General features: G+C 39.8%; 1 protein-coding gene across 1 annotated transcript in view; it reads left to right on the forward strand.

Annotated features, from left to right (window-relative positions):
* LOC140198407 (kelch-like protein 1) overlaps window positions 1-22,538 on the forward strand; it is a 231,910-nt gene that overhangs the window by 184,385 nt on the left and 24,987 nt on the right. Inside the window, exon 6 of the mRNA XM_072259500.1 lies at window positions 4,591-4,815. Coding sequence (XP_072115601.1) covers window positions 4,591-4,815 — 225 coding nt within the window. The remainder of the gene's footprint in view (window positions 1-4,590; window positions 4,816-22,538) is intronic.

Consider the following 22,538-nt stretch of genomic DNA (forward strand, 5'->3'; position numbering starts at 1 on the left):
AAGAGGAATGGTTAAATTAATTATAAAAAAGAAATAAAAAGTGGGTAAGGTAGTGTTCGTGAGTTCAATGTCCATTCAGAAATTGGATGGCAGAGGGGAAGAAGCTATTCATGAATTGTGAGTGTGTGCTTTCAGTCTTCTGGAGCTTCTTCCTAGTGGTAACAATGAGAAGAGGGCATATCCTGAGTGGTGGGGCTCCTTATTGATGGTCGCTGCCTTTTTGAGCCACTGCTCCTTGAAGATGTCTTAGATGCTGCAGAGGCTGGTGCTCATGATGGAGATGACTAATTTTACAGCTGTCTGCAGTTCACTTCAATCCTGTGCAGTAGCACCCCCTCCCCGCATACCGGACGGTGATGTAGCTAGTTAGAATGCTCCTCCACTGTATATCAGAGAAAGTTTGAGAGTTTTTTAAGTGACATACCAAATTTCCTCAAACTCTTAATGAAATATAGCCACCATCTTGCCTTCTTTGTAGCTGCATTGATATGTTGTGTCCAAGATAGTTCTTCAGAGATACTGACAACCAAAAACTTGAAATTGATCACTCTCTACACTTCTGATCCCTAGTGTGTGTTCCCTTGTCTTACCTTTCTGAAGTTCACAGTAATTTATTTGGTATTACGGGCGTTGAGTGCAAGGTTGTTCCTGTGACACCACTCACCTAGCCAGTATATCTTGCTCCTGTACGCCCTCTCATCTCCATCTGAGGTTCTGCTAGCAATGGTTGTATCATCAGCAAATTTATAGATGGCATTTGGCCTGAGCATAGCCACGGTCAGGGGTGTAGAGAGAGTAGAGCAGTGGGCTAAGGATACAGACTGAGGTGCACCAGTGTTGATTGCTAGTGTGGCGGAGGTGTTATTTTCAATCCACTTAGGAAGTCAAGAATCTACTTGCACAGGGAGATAGAGAGGCCCAGGTTTTAGAGCTTTTTGATCGGAACTGTGGGTATGATTGGGGTAAAGACTGATCTGTGGTAAATAAACAGCATCCTGACTTGTGTTGACCAGGTGACCCAAAGCTGCATGGAGGGCCAATGGGATCACACCTGCCATAAAGAGATTGTGGTGATAGACCTATTATGACCATAAATACTTGTTAAATGTAGTCTGAGAGAGGCTTGGTTTGGCCTATTTTGTTATTTATTTTGTAGCCTTTTACCATTGACTATCATGAGAATTAATTAAATGTATAATTTAATTAAATACCATATTCAGGTTTTAGAAAATCTGTTCAACTGAACTAATTTTTGAATGTGGTTTAATAGTTGGCTATTTGCACATTATTAATAGGCATTCCACTCATCAATAGTCAGGCTTTTTATTCGCTCAGCAATCCATTCATCACTGCTTTGCAGTTCTGATGGAAAATCATTATAATAGTCTTTTTAGGAAAGCTTGTTGGATATGTTATTGGTGTATTGATTCAAAATGTGATGTATAAACATGCAATGGGGAAAAAGCACTTAGGAACATTTGGCATTTAGCAAGCTGCAATAACCCTTTACATCAGTGACTCTTGCTCCAACATAATAGAGAATTTATACTTAGAAGATGTTGTGTTGAAGTTGGACTTACTCAGTAACGTGTTTACATCCCAGCACGGACCAGCTATCCCTGCCTGAGTGGACAGCAGTGACTGTCCGGCTGGCTACAGTCACCGGCGACTGTGCGATGATGGGAGGGAAATGGTGGCTGTGCATCACAGTTGGTAAAAAGCACAGTGGCACAGGAGGTGTTGCTAGCTGAAATCCAGGACTCCTGCATCATTGGTCTGGACCGGCTGACCCACTGGTGGGCCCATGTGGATGCTCCAGGGGCAACACTCAACCTCGGCTCTCCAGCAGGGCAGATCCAGGAAGTGGACCTGGTGGGGGCAGTAACAACCACCACCGGTCTCACAGTGGCCAACCACAGCAGACCCTGTAGCAGCCCAACACAGCACAACGGAACCGGGGCAAGCTGTGGGGGTGGCAGCACTTCAGGTGACAGGCGGCTGCAAAGTAGACCTCCCCACCATGGACCACGAGCTGCTGCCATACAGGACCTTGCCAAATGGAAAGGAACACAATTTTTCCTAGTCGATAATATTTCATTAAGTTTCATTCATGTCAGCAGCAAGCAAATTCCATATCAGAACCGCATTCTGAAAATCAGTGTGTCTGTGAGATCTCTGAAAAACAGACACAAAATGCTCGAGGAGCTCAGCAGGTCAGGCAGCATTTATTGAGGGAAATGAATAGTCAACGTTCTGGCTCAAGACCCTTCATCAGAACTGTGCAGACTGACCTGTAAATTTTCTCAAGATTTCCAGTACCTGCAGATGACTCTTTTGCATTACTAGATATCAGGCTGATCATATTGCTCATGTTTTTGTAGTGGAACGATTCAGATCTTCCAGACGCAGATAAAATTGAAATGCACTGAACCGTAACTCAGACTGTGAGAGTATGCAGACTCAATGTAAAATCAACATATAATTAAAATCCCAGATGGGATTGTGAAAGTTATAACAATAACATCTGCTTTACATAGTTTAAATTTTATAACTTAGACCTGTAGGAGATGAGGATCAAAATCTTCAATTATGGAAATGGAATTAATCTCTAACAAGTGTAAATATGTTAATCGTACAACTTGTTGATTGTAGAGATGTTCCAAATTTTCTGGAGATATCCACATATTAAGTATTTTCTCTCTGTTGTATGGTTATATTGTTGCTGGTTTCTAGAAAACTAAACAAGGTTACAAAAACATATGCAACCGTGAAAGACAATACTCATGATTGTACAGAGTAGAAATTATCCAGAGGAAATAATCATTCTGCTTATTAGACAAGAAAATATCCACAGAGAGGCTTTCTAACTGGATTAGCTTGTTTAGTTTGACTTTTTCAACAACAAAGTAGAAATGTTAATTTACCATATCACTATGCACTGTATGCCCTGCAAATACTGTCTTTTTATGGAGTGTGTCTTGTGCTTCAATAGCTGCAATGCCAAGCATTAACAAGAAATTCAAGGTTCATGAACCCATGAACTATCTCACTATTCCTCTTTTGCATTATTTGTTCATTTATTGTTGTTCCATCTTATAATCATTTATTAAGCCTCTCTTTCTGTATTGCTGCCACAAAACAACAAATTCCACAACCAGTATTAGTGACATAGCCTTGATTCTGATTCTTTGTAATTTTAAAATCAAAGTTATGATAAGGACATTAATACTTAAATTTATAATTCTGTCTGCTAACAACTTTTAGAACATACACTCAATTAACACGATGTTATCCATTAAGATAATACATGTTTTGTATTGATTAAGAGATGCCTGCATTTATTGCCCATCTATCTGCCTTTGAGCTGATAATCAATCATGTTGTTAGATATGGACACACCTATGAACCAGAAATAGTTTCAAGGATTCATAGTACAGGTCGACCTTCACTAATCCAACTATCTGTAATCCGGTTCCTTCGGTAATCCGGCACTGATTATGCTTAATGTGATCCTTCTGTAATTCAGCATTTTCACTAATCCGGCACTGCTCAGGTTCCATTGGTGCCGGATTAGTGAAGGTCGACCTGTACATGTATTATCCAGTATGTATGCAGTATACAACCCTGAGATTCATCTTGCCACAGACAGTCACTAAACAAAGAGTACAAAGGAAGCATACAAGGAATTGCAGATGCTGGAATCTGGAGCAAGAGACAAACTGCTGGAGGAACTCGGTGGCTTGGGCAGCATCTGAGGAGGGAAATGGACACTTGAGATTTCCAGTCAAGAACCTTCATCTTCTGATAGAAGATAAGAGACCAGTTGAAGGATCTTGATTCAAAGGGTTGACTGTCCATCTCCATCCATAGACACCGCCTGACCTGCTGAGTTCCTCCAGCAGTTTATTTGTTTGTTGATTAAGAATACCAGATTGCCCCTTCTGAAGTACAGTAGTGAAACAGATAGAATTTAATTAAGACATTTTTCTTTATAGTAATTTTCTGATTTATTTTGTTACTAGAAATTAAATTCCCTTTTTGATAAATATAGTTAATCTTATAACTAACTTTCTCACACAAAGAGACACTGGAGGACAGATGATCATTAATTTGGATGAAAGTAGTAGCTTTAGGAGCTTCCTAAAGTAGAGGGATGCAGAGATTTAGTGAAGGAATTTTTTGAGTTGTGAACTTCAGATTTGCAACAGTTCAAGAAAGAGCAAAATTGTAAATGTGAGCAGATTTTAATACTTAATTAAGAAAGCATGAACATTAACTGAGCCTTTTCACTTCATACCTTCCATTTTCTGTCATATTTCATTGATTGTGCACCTGTAAGTTTGGAAACCCACAACCTTTTTTTCCATTGTTAATTAAAAGAATATCAAGTACATTAGTTAGTAAAAGCTCCAGAGAAATGTGAACACTTGGAGAAATGCCAAAAGCTGCACATGGAAATATCCTGATGGATTTTAAATGAGCTTTCTTCTCTCTGTGTTATAGGGGGATATTATTAGGTTGAATGTGATGTATGCATTCAAGATTCCAATGCTTTATATCATGATCTTGTCATGCTAATTGTCTTATCAGGTGCCACTACAATAGAAAAATATGACCTGCGAACAAATACTTGGACCCAAGCTGGGGAGATGAATGGCAGGAGACTGCAATTTGGAGTAGCTGTCATTGATGATAAACTTTACGTGGTTGGAGGCAGAGATGGCCTGAAGACTTTAAGCACTGTGGAATGTTACAACCCCAAAACAAAGACCTGGACTGTCTTGCCTTCTATGTCAACTCACAGACATGGACTCGGTAAGTAGTTTTGGTGATTTCAGATGTATTCCTGAGAATGATCAATCATTATTATAATGGACACTTGCCCATATTTTGTTAATGGTGGATGGTCTCCAATGAGAGTGCCCACCAACTCCACTATCCCCTTATTTAATCACTCAGTGCAGCAAAAATTAACATCAAGCGTTGATATCAAACAAACTGGAATTGTATTGCTAAAAATTTAGAAGACTGTGAGATGATTTTACAATATTAAGTGCACAGTGGACTTGGAAAGAAATTATTCCTGCTAAGATTAGGACTGTTAGCCTATAAACTGAAGCCACACTTTTGCATAACAGGTTGGTGGAGGTTTGGAACTTGCTGCAAATGGTAATTTATATGTTGTTAATTTTTAGTCTGATGGATTAATAATAATCAAAATAACTTAGGGCTATGTTGCAATGTCATATTTTCTGAGATATTATGGATCAGTCAAGATCTCAGTGGAAGCCAGTGGAAGCTGATGCGGCTAAAGACCATGTTGTTGAGGTGTCTGCTTAACCATATTTATCAAAATGAATTGTTTCCATTGGTTGCTCATTTAATATCCAAGAATATTAATTTATTGAAGAGGAACAATTTCTTACTAAAACTATTTTAGGTTTATGAGAAGGCAGAAGAATGGTTTTGAAGGGGATAATAAATCAACCATTATGGAATGGCAGAGCAGATTTGACAGGCCAAATGGTCTAATTCTGTTCCTACAGCTTCCGGTCATATAGTTTATTTCTAGTCCATTTCCACTGGCAATGTACATTTTATCTGAGATGTATTCATTTGGGAAAGAGATATTCTAATTCCTTCTCTCACAGCATTGCTAGTAGAAACAAGGAACATGGCGTTTCACTGTTGTCAATTTTAAACTGAGCAGACTTCCTTTAAATGACCCTTTCCTTCATTTGAATAAAATTGACAGAGTTATTTGTTCCAGACAGAAAATGCAGAAGAACTTTTCTGAGCTAAATGCAAAATTCCCTGAAGGCTATTATAATTTCTGTGGCAGTCAAAGAATAATTTCATCTCTCATCAGTCTTGATTTACGGAGAGTGGGAGATGTACAAAATGAAGTGTTTTAACACCAACTCCCAATATCCATTATGAATTCTGGATTTTATATGAAAACAGGATTGAATATAAAATATTCCAAAGTTTGGCCAAATGAATATGCAAGTGGGGTAGAATCTACATGCAATCAAGATTGCAGTTTGACAATGCAAGATTTTGGTTTTATTTTAGTGCCTGCAGAGCTCAATGCATCAGGCAATACAGAGGAAAATGTTCTGAGATTTGCAGATTTTGGTTCTTGTTTAAAAATTGCCATTGATAATGCTATCACAGAAGCATTTAATACACTTGTATCAAATTAATCTGGCTAACGTTTTAAAGGAGGTACTATCTCGTCTGTAATAGCCTATCATTTGCATATGTTCAAAGCGACATGCAGTATTTTATAATAATTGAAAAACCAAACCTTGAATATCTATAAGGATTTTGTTGGTTAACTTGTAAGATGCAATATTTTGCCAAGGTGCGGGGGTTTCATTTTACCAATCTGAAATAAGTTTGCTCTTCATAATTTCAACCAGGGTTGAGCCAGTGAAGCACAGCCAACAAAAATTGCAAGGAAGTCTAGGGAATAAAAAGATATAGACAAGATATAGGTATCAGTGACATTTATTGCCCAAATCTAATTTTCCTTGAAATGAATAGGTTGCTGCTGAGGGCAGATAAGAACTGACATCATTGCAATAGGTTTGGAGCTGTGCATAGGCTGGACTGGGTAAGATGAACTAAAGGACACTGATGAGCAAGATAGGATTTTACAGCAATCTGATACTTTCATGGTCACAAATACTATCAATGTTAAATAAATTCTACTTAAGATTAATTATGCAAATTCCTCACGGTGACTGGTGGGATTCCAATCCGTGTTTTCAGGTCAAATATCTAATGAAACAAAGCCAGTGGATTAATCTCCATGCAACCTCACGTCATAAGTACCCTGGCTAGAATTATGCCTTTCAATTGGATATACTTTTTAATTGTTAGTCTATGCGATGTGAATGCTGCCAGCATTTATTATCCATTCCTAATGATAATAAATGCCAGCAGTATTCACATTGCATACTGCTAGAGTGTAGTAAGTCTTAAAAAGATAGGTGGGTGTGCAAAGATATAGAGAATAGTCTGAAGAAAGATGACAGGTTGCCATGATGGAATTCTCAATTAAAGTTTGCTGTCCATTAACTAAGCCATTGCAGAACTACATTGCTTACTTCCAAGGACTTGTCCAGGATGGCCATGAAATCACAAGGCATATGATGTGGCTCTTCTTTCTTCACCAAAAAGTCAAGTTTACATTGATACCTGACCTGTGCATAGACATATCTATCAAAGAATAATGTCAAGACAGTTTTACATGACAAAACCGAAAGAGGCAAAAATAAAGACAAGAACTTGTGTGGAGTGTGTTATGTCCCTTTAGGTTGTTGCAAAGTATTTAAGTATCTTTAAAATATAATGACCTTTGTACAACAGGAGATGTGCAGGAAAACTATCACTTGTAGTACTGAGATATTATGTGGACATTATCTTTAAGGACATCAGTAAAATGTTCAAAATAAATTTCATTGTCAAAGGACATATGCCTCACCCTATATAACCCTGAGGTTCATTTTCCTGTAGCACACTCACCAAATCTATAGAATAGTAACCATAACAGGATCAATGAAAGATCAACCTGGAGGAGACTACAAACTGTGCAAATGCAAATATAAATAGATAGCAGTAAATAATGAGAAGATGAGATAATGGGATAAAGAGTCCTTACAGTGAATTCTTCGGTTGGGGCAAGAGAGCATTGTTATCCCCTTTTATTCAAGAGGCTGATGGTTGAGGAGTACCCCAAGACCATAAGACTCTATGATATAGGAGAAGAATCAGGCCATTTAGCCTCTTGAGTCTGTTCTACTATTCAATCATGCCTATTTTTTAAACCCTATTCTTCCACCTTCTTCCTATAATCCCTAATCCCCTTATAAATCAAGAACCTCTCAGTCCCTGCCATAACTGCACCCAATGATTTGGCTTCTGCCATACTCTGCAGTAGCAAAATCACCAAATTTACCATTTCTGAAGAAACTCCTTCACATCTTAGTTTTAAAGGGTCACCCCATTATTCTGAGGACATGCGCTCAGATCTTAGACTCTGATACTAAAAGAATATTCTCTCCACGTCCACACTGTCCAGCCCTTTCATTTTTTTTTTAGATTTCAATGAGATCCCTCCCTTATCCTTTTGAAATCCATCATGTACAGGGTCAAAGTCATCAAGCACACATTATACATTAATCTTTTCAGGAACAGCACAGTATTCCTTGAATATGGGGTCAATATGGCTTACATAAGTTAGAATTCTCCTCCGTGTTTTGATATCAGAGTTACACAACATGGAAACAGAGCCTTTGACCCACTGACCATCAACTACCCACTTACACAAAACCTACACTAAAAAACATTCTTTACTCCCGACGTTCCCATCACCTCTCCCACACCCAGGTTTTACCACTCACTCAAACACTGGGGGTGTTATACTGTGGTCAGTTAACATCCCATCCTACAAATTATTGGGATAAGCAAGGAAACTGGAGCACCCAAAGAGAACTACACAGTCACGGGAAAATCATACAAACTCCACACAGACAGCACCAGGGTTTGCGATTGAACTTGGGTTCTGGCAGAATAAGGCTGTGGTTCCACCAGCTGTGCCAATGAGCCTTCCATAACCATCCCTTACCTTGTACTGTAACATCTTAAGCTCTGCAAATCTCCAAATCAAGCTGGGTCTCCTGCAAATTCATTTTTCAGTGCCTTAAGTATCAAAGTCAAGTTGACACGCAAAATGCTGGAGGAACTAAACACGTCAGGCACCATCTTTGGAAATTAAAAAGTAGTTGGAATTTCGGAGAGAGTCTCTTCTTCAGAAATGGAAATGAATGGGGAAGACACCACAATGAAAGGTCAAATTTGAGTTTATTGTCATATGTACATGTATGCCTAGGTGCAATGAAAAACATACTTGTAGCAGCATCACAAACACTTGATGTGAGATAAACAGCATTCATGAGAGAAAAAAATGAATTTGCCATTAATTATACACAAGATTTACAACAAAAACACAATTAGAATTAATCAAAGGCTTAAAGTCCATTGTAGTCTAAATATGGTGTAAATATAGTTTGTGCAGTCAGGACCCTCATTTCATCTTTCTCTCCTGAAACCTGTTTTCCTTTCTTCAGAGTGTGGCCATGTGTCTAATGTCTTTTTTTTATTCCGCCTGATGGCAATCCTAAAAATCACCTTGAGGTTTTTACTACTGTAAGCTGCTCTGTCACCCAAAACACAACCCTGGAAATAGTAGATAGCGTTGCAATGGTTTAATTCAATCTATAAATCTTTTTTACACACCTTTAACTTCTCAAAGCATCACTCTGTACAATGACTCTGTTTCAGCAATTTTGTTATTCGTGAAGACACCATATTAAGCACAAAAGCAGACAGTTAATCAATCTTTATAAAATTACTGTCAGCAATTCTGATGAATTCTTAACAGAAGTATGTATAGGAAAATGGGGCCAAGGTCAGAAGAGTGACTGCTCTTTTAGAGATCTAATTACATGCCAGCAAATCAAGTTGTGGCAAAGAGGTAAAAAGTGGTATTGTAGCAATTCCCATACAATGGATTTTCAATAAGTTGATGGACACATTTATATTCTGAAGCAGGGTTGTTCAGGCTTACCAACATTTGCACAGCCATTCCTTCAAGACAACAACAGGAGATAAACAAAGATCAAGTTCATCAGCACAAAATGTTTCTAATTTGCAAGAGATGGGTGCGATTATAATGTTCAAAAGGCAGGTACATGGACAGGGATGTTTTAGAGCGATATTGCCCAAATGTAGATGAATGAGACTAGCTTAGTCAGACAGCTTGGTCAAGCGTGGACATGTTGGGATGAAGGGCCTTTTTCTGTGATACACAACTCTATCACTCTATGGCCCTATTTTCCAGATTGGAGACATTATTCCCAAGCCATGCCTATTCTTCTGTGCCTCTGCATTCAAGTCATTAACCTTTAGAATGATTCGCAGAGAAAAAAAGCATCTAAAAGCAAAATACTAGAGATTGAAGGATAATTAAGTAAAAGTTGGGCAGTGTCTCAGAATCAGGATCAGATTTAACATCACTAGCATATTTTGCTTTTTTGTGGCAACAGTACATTGTAATACATAATAATAAAACAGTGAACACAGTAAATATGTAATTATAATTCACAATTTTTATTATTATGTATTTATATGTGTGTGTGTATATGTGTGTATGTATATATATATATATACATACATACACACACACACACACACACACACACACACACACATATATATGTTCAAAGTACATTTATTAACAAAGTATGTATAAATTATACAACCTTGAGTTTTTTTTATTCTTACAGGCATCCACAAAACAAGAAATTGGACAGAACCCAATTCAAAAAAAGACCAACACCCAATACACAGAGAGAGAAAAAAACACAAATCATCCAAACAATCAAATCAAGCAGCAGCACTCAGTATGAAGATGAGTCCATAGACCCTAAGCCCGGAGCAGCTGATTAAATAAGTTCTACCAAAAAAGTAGTGAGGTCATTTGTTCAATGTCCATTCAGAAATCTGATAGCAGAGGGGAAGAAGCTGTTCCTGAATTATTGACTGGTTACCTTTAGGCTCCTGTACCTCCTTCCTGATGATAGCAGTGGGAAGACCATGTACTGGGTGCTCTTTTGTGAGAGAAACAAAATCAGTGATTTGAGTGGATGACTTTCCTGAAAATGTGATGGCTTATCCTTTAAAAATACCTCAGAATAGAAAACAGCCATGTGATATGGTAATCACCATCCCACGTTCAAGTGCAATAGAAATTGTTTAGTAATGTCACATATACTGAGAAACAGTGAAAAGCTTATCTTACATACTGTTCATACAGATCAGATCATTACAGTGTGCATTGAGGTAGAACAACACAGAATAAAGTGTTAATAATGCATTTCACTGTATGTTTCGAAGTACCTCTGATAAATAAATAAATGCAATTCTGAACACCTGTAGTTACAACCATGTGGGCAGAGCAGCAGATGGAGTATAATATCCTAGGACATATCCATTGCCTTTTTTTTTAAATTGCCTGAAATTTATATCGTTAATTGTACTTCTTTCTTCGCACTGGCATATAGTAAAAGCTGCACATTGAATTCACTGGCACTCACTTTCATGAACCTAAAAAAAGAGATTCCATGCATATCTTTTGAGAGCCTCTAATTGTGGCATCTATTTGGAATGTAAAAGGAAATTAGGGACTAATTTAGACCCAGTCAAACCAGTCACCCTCCATTGACTCTGTCCATACCTCCCACTGCGTCAGGAGAGCATCCAACGTAATCAAGGACCCTGGACATTCCCTCTTCCCTCCCCACTCATCTGGCAGAAGTTACAGAAGTTTGGGAACATTGCCACCAGGCTCAAGTTTAGCTTCTATCTTGGTGCCATAGACCCTTGAACACGAAAGATGAATTTTTGATCTTTCAGTCAAGTTCATGTCTCTTGTACCTTATTTGTCTACCTGCATTGCACTTTCTCCGTAACCGTAACGCTATACTCTCCATTTTCCTTTTGTCTCCTTTTGTGCTACATTAATGCACCGAAGTGAGGTATGATCTGTATGAATGGCATACCAACAAAGCACAATACCTTTGTAGATGTGACAATAACGGACCAATTACCAATACACTATTTAATATCTTAAAAGAAATATATTACTGATAATAGGCTGATACTTTGAATAACAAACAATCTGCTAGAGGGAACTTAGCAAGATTGAGCGACATTTATTGGGGTTAGAAGGAATACTTGACTTTTCATGTTGAAACCACGCTATCCCCAAGATATTCTGAACGTACATCCAAGGGCCCTGTCCAAAGTAAAGCTGGCTGCCACCTAGTGGTTAAACTACTCAATGCAGTTAGTGAGATTTCCTGTTCTGGTTGTATCAGGCAAAGGAAATGAAAATAAGTTCCAGTGTTCCCTTGGGCTTTTGGCAATGTTCCTCATTTATTAACGATAAAAACAATTAACAATGAATTTTCTATTTTATACTAATGCAGTGAAAGCTATTCATATATCCAGAGGCACAAACACAAGAGATTCTGCAAATGCTGGAAATCTAGGGAAATACACACAAAATGCAGGAGGAACTCAGCAAATCAGGGAATGTATTAGAGCAGTATACAACCTAATAAACCTTCTCTCCAATGCACCACATGTATCCTGAAGTATGGATACCAAAATCATGCACAATACTCCATTTGCAATCTCAAATGCAGCATATAAAGGTACAGAAAAATGTATACTTTTATATTTTGCACCCCTTGCAATAAAGGCAGCACTCTATCACCTTCCTAAGCACCTGCTGTTCCTGCAGATTAACTCTATGCATTTTATTTTCTAGCACCCTCAGATTCCTTAATACCATAAAATGGATTCTTGACCTCATAATCTACCTTGTTACTATGGTCTTGCCCCTTATTATCTACCTGCACTGCATTTTCTCTGTAGTTTTTGCACTTTTTTCTGTATTCTATTATTGTTTTATCTAATCCTACCTCAATACACTGTGTAATGGTCTGATCTGTATGAAGCCTTCCACTATACCTCAGTGCATGGGACATTTCCAATTCCAATTACAGATCCCTTTATACTTCAACATTTTGTAGTCTTATTCTATATAAATAATAATTTATTTTTAGTTCTTCATTCCAGAGTGAATAAAGTCACACTTTCCTCCATCTGCCTGTATTTTGGCCGCTTATTTATACCTCTCTGCTGTACTTTCTTCAAGTTCATGTTTATTGTCATCTGACTGTACAGATATACAATCAAACAAAACAACCTTCTTCCAGAACATGGTGTATCCATTAAACTTACTGAATATCACACACAGCACAAAAAAACAAAGTATTATCACAAATAAGTGAATAAAATATAATTCAAAGTGCAGGTAGTGCGGTAAATAGTATTTTAAACTTTAAACAGCTTGTTGCCTTAGTGATGAGACCACAGTGGTGACAGGGTATTCATTTGTTTCACAGTCTGAGGGTTGAAGCTGTTACCCAGTCTGGCAGTCCTAGTCCTGATGCTCCTGTACATCCTTCCTGGTGGTAGTGGTTCAAAGAGATTGTGGGATGGGCGGTAGGCATGCTTAACAATGCTTTAGTCCCTTTGTATACAGTGCTCCCAGTAAATGTCACCAATTGGGGTGGGGGTGTGGAGGGAGACCCTGATGATTCTCTTAGTGGTTTTCACTCTCCTCTCTAGGGCCCCGAGGTCCGATACCTTGCAGTTTCCATGCCACACAATGATGAAGCCAGGCAGGACACTTACAATGGTGTTCCTGTAGAAAGTTGTCAGAATAGGGGCAGGAAGCCTTGCACACCTCAATCTTCTCAGAAAGTGTAGATGTTGCTATGCCTTCTTGAGTATTGAGAAGGTGTTGTGCAACCAGGTTAGATCATCTGTGGGACAGGAAGGAGTGGAGATGGCATGATAAGTGTATCCATTTGAGTAGTAGGCAGACTGAAAAGGGTCCAACGTAGCCTGATAGGTGGGATTTTGTATGATCCATTACCAGCCATTCAACTTATTTCATAATCGTTGAGGTCAATGCCACTGCATGATAATCATTTAAGCCAGTTACCGTCACTCTCTTGGGCACCAGACTGATGATGGTTGCCTTGATGCCCGCAGGGATAGTTGACTATTGCAAAGAGGTGTTAAAGATGTTTGTAAAGACCTCTTTTAGCTGGGCCACACAATCACTCAGCACCCGACCAAATATGCTTTCAGGCCCGCGGTTTTGCGTGGGTTTACCCTGGCTGGAACCCTCCTCGCCCCAGCTGCAACTAGACTGGGTGCCTGTTCCTCAGGGGGTGAGGGGGCTTTTCTTTATGAAACACCATTCGTTCTGTCAAATCATGCATAGAAGCCATTCAGCCTATTTAGAAGGGAGGCTTTTCTGTGGTTGGTGTGCAGACTTTTAATCAAAGTTCCCTGTAAATTTTCTGTGAGTACTTTTGCTTTTCCTTCCTGGTGGCACGTGAGATTGTGGCTCTTGCTGATCAGAGAGTTGTCTGAAGGCAGAGTCCCAATCCCTAAGATGCGCATGAAGTTCTGAATTCATTGATTAGAAATGAGGGGCGATTGGAGAGAGGTATACAAAATTATGAGGAGTTTAGATAGAGTAAATGCAAGTAGTCTTTTTCCATTGAGGTTGTGTGAGACTAGAACTAGAGGTCATGGGTGAAGGGTAAAAGGTAAAATGCTTAAGGGGAACATGAGAAAGAACTTTTTCACTCAGAAGGTGGTGAGAGTGTGGAATGAACTGCTATCAGAAGTGGTAGACATGGTTCAATTTCAACATTTAAGAGAAATTTGGATAGAAGTCATCTATTGCATCTGGTGCTCCCGGTGCAGCCTCCTCTACATCGGTGAGACCCGACGCAGGTTGGGGGATCGCTTCGTCGAGCACCTCCGCTCCGTCCACCACAACAGACAGGATCTCCCGGTTGCCATCTATTTCAACTCTGCTTCACAATCCCATTTGGATATGTCCATACATGGCTTCCTCTACTGCCATGATGAGGCCAAACTCAGGTTGGAGGAACAACACCTCATATACCATCTAGGTAGTCTCCAGCCCCGGGCATGAACATTGAATTCTCCAACTTACGGTAATTCCCTCCCACTCCCTTCCCACATCCCAGTTTCACTCTGCCCCTTCCTCCAGCTGCCTATCACCTCCCTCTTGGTTCCGCCTCCTTCTACTACCCATTGTGTTTTCCCCTATTTCTTCTTCACCTTTCCTGCCTATCCCTCCCTGCTTCCCCTCCCCCACCCCTTTATCTTTCCCCTTACTGGTTTTTCACCTGGAACCGACCAGCCTTCTCCTTCCCACCCTCTCCCCACCTTCTTTATAGGGCCCTTGCCCTCCCCCTCTTCAATCCTGATGAAGGGTCTCAGCCCGAAACGTTGACTGTTCGTTTCCACGGATGCTGCCCGACCTGCTGAGTTCCTCCAGCGTGTTGTGCGTGTTGCTTTGACCCCAGCATCTGCAGAGAATTTTGTGTTAACCATTGTGGATGAATGGTTTTGAAGTTACAGATGGTGCTTGCAGTGCTGCCCCAGCACGAGTACAAAGTGGGATATAAACAGTGACAATCACAATGGCAGTCAACTCACTCAGTAAGTAGAAGGGCCTGCACTTCACCATTAAAAACTCTGCTTTGAACAGTGGACTGTTACTGCTGAGACATTCACATACCAGTTCTTGTTGATGTAGACACACTGACCCCCTCCATAGCTTTTAATGGAGATTGCAACATTTCTGCCTGCCTGAAAGGAGATTAGATTTCATAACTTGCTCAATGATAATTTTGTATTATCAGGATATTTGGCCACAATACACTCATTCTTTCAGCCAAGATATTAATGTAGACTATAAATATTTGAATCTTCGCCTGACCCCCGTGGCACACTACTAATTACTGATGCCAATCAAAAAATGATCCATTTATTCTAGTTAGCCAACCCTTGTATCTATGCTAATATATTACCTTCATCATCTATTGGGGTGTAGATTGACAGAAGTAGAAGATCCTCATTGATCTATTGTCCTCTTAAGGATGGAGCTTAATCTAGAGTATAATTTTATAAAATTATAATTATTAAACTAATTGTATGGTTTTTAAATTAGATTCATGATCTCAGTGGTGCCTGTAACCTAATAAAGTGGCTACTAAGTGTATGTTGTAGTCTTCTACTTCAAGGTTCGATGTTCTATGCGTTCAGAGATGCTCTTCTACACCCCACTGTTGTAATGCATGGAAATAAAATTTGCTGTAGCCTTCCTGTCAGCTTGAACCAACCTGGCCATTCTGCTAGGACCTCTCTCATTAACAAGGTGTTTTTGTCCACAGAGCCGCTGTTTACCGGATGTAGAATTTTTTTTTTGTTTCATGCCATTCCCTGTAAACTCTAGAGACTGTAGTGCATGAAAATCCCAGGAGATCAGCAGTTTCTGAGATACTGAAACCACCTCTATCAAACACGAACAATCATTCTGCAGTCAAAGTCATTAAATCACATTTCTTCCCTATTTGGTTTGATCAGCAACTGAACCTCTTGACCATGTCTGCATGCTTTTATGCATTGAGTTGCTGCCACGTGATTGGCTGATTATATACTTGCCTTCAAGAGCAGGTGCACAGGTCTATTTAATGAAAGGGCTACTATGTGTACCTGGTTGCAAACAATACTGCAACAAATTTTTATTTATATAGAACTTCCAAAATCAGGAGCCATGTATCTAAAACTGAATTATGACTTACAAACTGAAATGTTAAAGTAGACATCCTCAGTCAAGGTGGTGGATATTAAAGACCACAACAAATGGAGAGAGTTCGAGAGGTTTAGAGAGGGAATTTTGAAACTTTAGCACTTAGGCTCGTGTGACTGAAGAAATGATTGCTGGTGATAAAATAATGAAATTTTGTCAGAACTAGGGATTGCAGAATTAGAGAGGGATAAAGTGATGGAGGAATTCATAAAAAAGGGTGAGGATTTTTAAATTGAACCAATATATATGTCATTATTATTCACAGAGCCATGTTACCTAGGAACTGATAAATGCCTCAGAATGTTTTTACTTGCAAGTTGGTACAGAAGATAATTGTACTGGAGGTCAGATGCAGTTAACTCCTGACCTCTTGCTCTGCCCTAGAAGTGCCATTGAAACCAAAAATGCATTGTTAGTTGCAGAATCATACTTTATCCCTCTGATGTATGTACTCTGGCCTCAGGGACTATTCATTAAAAGGGTAGATTTGGATATGTTTGTTTTCACACTATTTCACTTTATATTTCTCTTTTTAATGAGTGAGCTGTCAGAAAGCTATCTGTTCCAATTACGGTGGATTCCTGTTAATTGGGCCATTGGTTAATCAGGACAGCCACTTATTGGGACAACTCTTAAAGTACAAAAAGTAATTGAGAAAATAGCTGAGATTCCTTTCATTTATTTGGGACACTACTCCACTTAATTGGGACAGGAGACTGTTGCCGAACAGTTTCTAACTAGCATCATTTGCATGCACTTGTGTGGACTTTGGATACTACACAGTACTTAGATGGCAACAGTTGCATGTGTATGTGGTGTTCATAAATCAGTGATTTTTGTCACTGGTAGTTGGTGAGAAATAAGCAGTAAGACATTTCAGAACTGTTTTGCTCACTGCATTTTCAAGCATTGAGGTCTGAAGATGCCAGAAACATACTGGAATGAAAATGAATTCATTTCACTACTTCAACAAGTTAGGAACTATGAGAAATTTGAAGGTACTGACAATCATCTTGAATGTTACAATGAAAATGAAAATTTGGGGGATGGAATTGTCAAAGTTGTTGTATGAAGGCAGTCCATTGTAAATGACTAGACATAGGGGTTGATTTAGGTCATTCGGCCCATTGACTCCGCTCTATCATTTTATCATAGCTGATCCATTTCTGTCTCTACCTCATTCTCCTGCCTTCTCCCCCTATCCTTTAACACCCTGACTAAACAAAAACTAATCAGACTCCACCTTAAATACACCCAATGACCTGGCCTCCACAGCTGCCTGCGGCAATGAATTCTAAACAAATTCCATCCTAAATGGACATTTCCCTGTTCTGAAGTGTGCCTTCTGGTCCTAGACTCCACCACCAAAGGAAACATCCTCTTCACGTCCACTTTACCTAGGCCTTTCAACATTTAATAGGTTTAAATGAGACCCCCCCCCCAATTCATCTAAATTCCATCAAATAAAGACCCAGAGACACCAATAGTCCCTCATAAGATAATCCTTTCATTAGCAGAATCACTCTTGTGAATCTCCTCTGAACCCTCTCCAATTCCAGCGCATCCTTTCGTAAATAAGGGGTCCAAAACTGTACTGCACGTGAGGCCTCACCAATGTCTTATAAAGCCTCAGCATTACATTTTGTTGTTGTGTTCCAGTTCTCTCAAAATGAATGCTACCATTGCATTTGCCTTCCTCACTACCCACTCAACCTACAAATTAACTTTCAGGGAATCCTGCACAAAGGTTCCCAAATCTCTTTGCATCTTGGATGTTTGAATGTCCTCCTGGCTTAGAAATAGGCTATGCTTTTATTTCTTCTACCAAAGTGCATGACCATACACTTCCAGACACTACATTCAATTTGTCACTTCTTTATCCCGTTCTCCTAATCTGTCTCAGTCCTTCTGCACCCTCCCTACTTGCTCAACATTACCTGCCTGTCTACCTATTTTTGGATCGTCTGCAAACTTGGCCACAAAGCCAAAAACTTCATTACCTAAATCATTGACATACAAGCTAAAAGGAAGTAGTCCTAACACCTACCCTGCAAAACACCATTTATCCCCAGCAGCCAGCCAAAAAGGGCCCCCTTTATTCCCAGTCTTTCCATCGTGACAGTCAGCCAATCTTCTATCCATGCTGTTATCTTTCCCGTAATAGCAAGAGCTCTTACCTTGTTAAGTAGCCTCATGTGCAGCACCTTGTCAAAAGCCTTCTGAAAATCGAAGTAAACAACTGACTCTTCTTTGTCTATCCTGCCTGCTACTTCCTCAAAGAATTCCAATGGGTTTGGACGGGCAAGATTTCCCCTTAAGGAAACCATGCTGACTTTGGCCTACTTTTTAATGCGTCTCCAAGTACCCCAAAATTTCATCCTTAATACTGGACTCCCAACACCTTCCCAACCACCAAGGTCAGGTGAACACGACTATAATTTCCTGACTTCTGCCTGCCTCCCTTTTTGAAGAGTGGGGTGACATTTTCAATTTTCAAGTCCTCCAGAACCATGCTAGAATATATTGATTCTTGAAAGGTTGTTATAATGCCTCCGCAATTTCTTCAGTTATCTCTTTTAGAATTGTGGAGTGTAATCCATCTGGTCCAGGTGACTTATGTAGCTTCAGACTTATGTGTTTCCCAAACATCTTCTCCCTAGTAACAGCAGCTGCAATCATTTCTGCCCCCCCACCCAACACTCTCAAAATAACAGCATACCTCTTATGTGTTTCATAGTGAAGACTAATAGAAAATACTTATTCATTTCATCTGCCATTTTCTTGTCCCTATTACTACACCTCCAGTGTTATTTTCCAGTGGCCCAAAATTTCCTCTCCTCTTTCTTTTACCTTTTATGTATCTGAAAAACGTTTGCTATCCACTTTGCTATTGCTGGCTAGCTTACCTTCATATTTCATCTTTTCCTGCCTTATGGCTCTTGAATTGCCTTCTTCTGGTTTTAAAAGCTTCCCAATCTTACTGGTTTTTGCTCTATCATATGCCCTCTTTATTGCTTTTATTTTAGCTTTGACTCCCCTTGTCAGTTATGGTTGCATCATCCTGCCTTTAGAATGCTACTACTTTTTTGGGATATATCTATTCTGAGCCTTCCAAATTGCTTCCAGAAACTCCAGCCACTGCTGCTCTGTCATTATCTTTGCTGGTGTCTCCTTCCATCATCTTTGGCCAGCTCATCTCTCATGCCTCTATAATTCCCTTTACTACACTGTAATATTTCTTCCTTTCATATTGTAGGATGAATTCTATCATATTATGATCACTGCCTCCTCAGGGTTTCTTTACCTTAAGATCTTTAATCAAATCCGGTTCATTAGACAATTCCCAATTCAGAATAACTGATCCACAGTGGTCTAACCACAAGATGCTCTAAAAAAAACCTTTTTGTAGGCATTCTACAAATTTCTTCTCTTTGGATCCAGTGCCAACCTAATTTTCCCAATCTACCTGCATATTGAAATTTCCCATGAGTATTGTAACATTGCCCTTTTGACATTCCTGTTCTATCTCCCGTTGTAATTTGTATCCCACATCCTTCAGCTAATTGGAGCAATGGCTTAACTGGGAAAATATATACTGGTTCTGGTATGTTCCGATTAACTGCAATGCACCCTAGTTGCCTCACAGCTTGGTCTGGAGGCTTCTAGGCACACCATATGATCACAAGTGATTGCAGAGGGTTGTAGATTCAGCCAACTCAATCACGGACACCACCCTCCTCGCCACTGAGGACATCTTCAAGATGCAGTACCTCAAGAAGGCAACATCCATCACGAAGAACCCTCACCATCCAGGACATGCCTTCTTCTCATTACTACTCTCGGGGACGTGGTAAAGAAGCCTAAAGACACACACTCTATGATTTAGGAACAGCTTCTTCCCTCCTCCATTCAGATTTCTAAATGGTTTACAAACTCACTGATATTCTAATTTTGGCACAATGCATTTATTTTGAAGTTTATAGTAAATTTTATGTCTTATACTGTCCTGCTGATGTAAAGTAACAGATCTCAGGACAATGAGTCTGACTCTGAATTGGGCAGCGGGCAGGGCCTTAATTCCTGTGAAATATGCATCGGTTTTGGTTGCTCTACTTTGTGCAGGGACTGCAATGACGTTGCCAGAATTGTAATGTAACCTGCTCGGCTGATGAGTTTAGTGTAGCCATCGGGTTAGCGTGCGCAGTGCCCACGAGGCACGGGCAATGATTATTGCAATCCACCTCAGACCTTTAAGTGAGAAACAGATCACTAAAAAGACAAATACTGGGTGGTAAAATTTCTAAGTGCAGAATGCCATACGAGAGTTTACTTTTTAATAATTTTGAATGGGTATAGTGGAATTACGACTTTATTCATGATAAATATCATTACTACAACCAATTAACAACAAAAAAGTCACTTTGAGCCACTTACTGTAGTTCTGCTTATGAGTCAAGATGACAGTTAATTACTTATAAGAGGCTGAAACTGAGTCAATCTTGCATATGTTCTGGTCTGATTAAGGTGAGCTATTCAGAGTCATTTATTTACTCCACCATAAGGACCTTACAGAGCATGAAGACTCTTGTTTAAGATCTTCAGCACTAATCCCCTTGGCTTACAACCATTGGTCTTCAAACTGAAGAACTGAATAATACAGAATAAACAAAGACTGACACTTCTTTGCCAAAAACATCTGTGTGTAACTTTATTCTCTAACAGTGTTAAAAGGTTCCCTGATTCTGTCTACATTTTGACAGGTGCATTTCTTCATTGATAAAGATGACCTATCATGTGACCTTTAAGAGAAAACTTCTCATCATTTCCTTGCTTTGGCAGTGCAGAACAGCTCAGGTTTCTAAATATCCTCAGGCAAAATTGACATGCTTTGAGGGAGAAAGATTACACCATGTCACAAAATCATTCTTCATTCCAGAGTTCACATTGGATTAGCCTGCGCAGCCCCAAGTCTTGATAGAGACATATGCTTGCCTGCCCTCAAATGCAATGCTACTAAATGAGAACTACCGACAGTGCAGTTGAACATCAGTCCTCAAAGTGTATGACAAGGATGATTCAGCAGGTAGATCTACAGGAATTGGAACTCTGCATATTTTTTTCATTGACCAAGTTAAACGCTATGATATGAGTCAGAGAAACATACTTGTTATGGCTCAAAATATGGCGATCCATCCCATTGAGTCAATGGCAGCTTCTCATGGAGCCATCTCGTCAGTATTAGTCTTATGTTCCTTCCCTTAGCCCTGCAAATTACTCTGCCCCATTCTAATACCCTTTTCAAAGCTGGGATTAATTCTATTTCCAACACTTCTGCAGTTCCAGTTCATAAATGCCCTCAAGTCCTCAACTGACCTCCTAATGCGACCAACTTCCCATTCTTACACCATAATCTCACCTCTTAGTTAATCAAAACTCTTCCCTCTGCCAAAAGGAGCACAAGCACACTGGTCACCTTACAACGAACGTGGCAGCACCTCCACCATCTTACGTACATCCTTGCGTCCACCCATCAGCCCCCAACTCTCCACTTTCTGCAGGGATCGTTCCATCTGTGATTCCCTTCTCCGTTCATCTCTCCTCACTAACCTCCCTCCTGGCACTTATCCCTGCAAGCAAAAGAAGTGCTACAACTGATCATTCATCTCCTCTCTCTTCTTCATTCAGGTAAGGCAACACTTCACCTGCAAATTTATTGGGGTCAGCAACTGTATCTTGTGTTCCCAAAGTGGCCTCCTCTACATTGGTGAGACTCAAGTGGATTGGGGAACTGCATTGTCAAGCACCTTTGCTCCATGCAGATTTCCCAATAGCCAACCATTTAAATTCCAATCCCCATTCTCATTCTGATGCATCGGTCCATGGCCTGTTCTACAGCCATTATGAGGCCACTCTCAGGTTAGAGGAGAATCACCTCATAGTCCACCTGCATAGCCTTCAACCTGATGGCATGAACATTGCTTTCTCCATCTTCCAATAATTTTGCCCCTCTCCTTTCCTCCTCTTCAATTCTCTGCTCTGGTCCCCCTCTCACGTCCTCTCACCTGCTTATCACCTCCCCCTGGACCCCCCCCCTCCTCCTTCCCTTTCTCCTATGGTCCATTTTCCTTTCTTAACAGATTCCTTCTTCTCCAGTCCTTTACCTTTTCCGCCTATCACCTCCCAACTTCTTACT

The sequence above is a fragment of the Mobula birostris genome, chromosome 5, assembly GCF_030028105.1.
Source record: "Mobula birostris isolate sMobBir1 chromosome 5, sMobBir1.hap1, whole genome shotgun sequence".
Lineage (NCBI taxonomy): Eukaryota > Metazoa > Chordata > Chondrichthyes > Myliobatiformes > Myliobatidae > Mobula > Mobula birostris.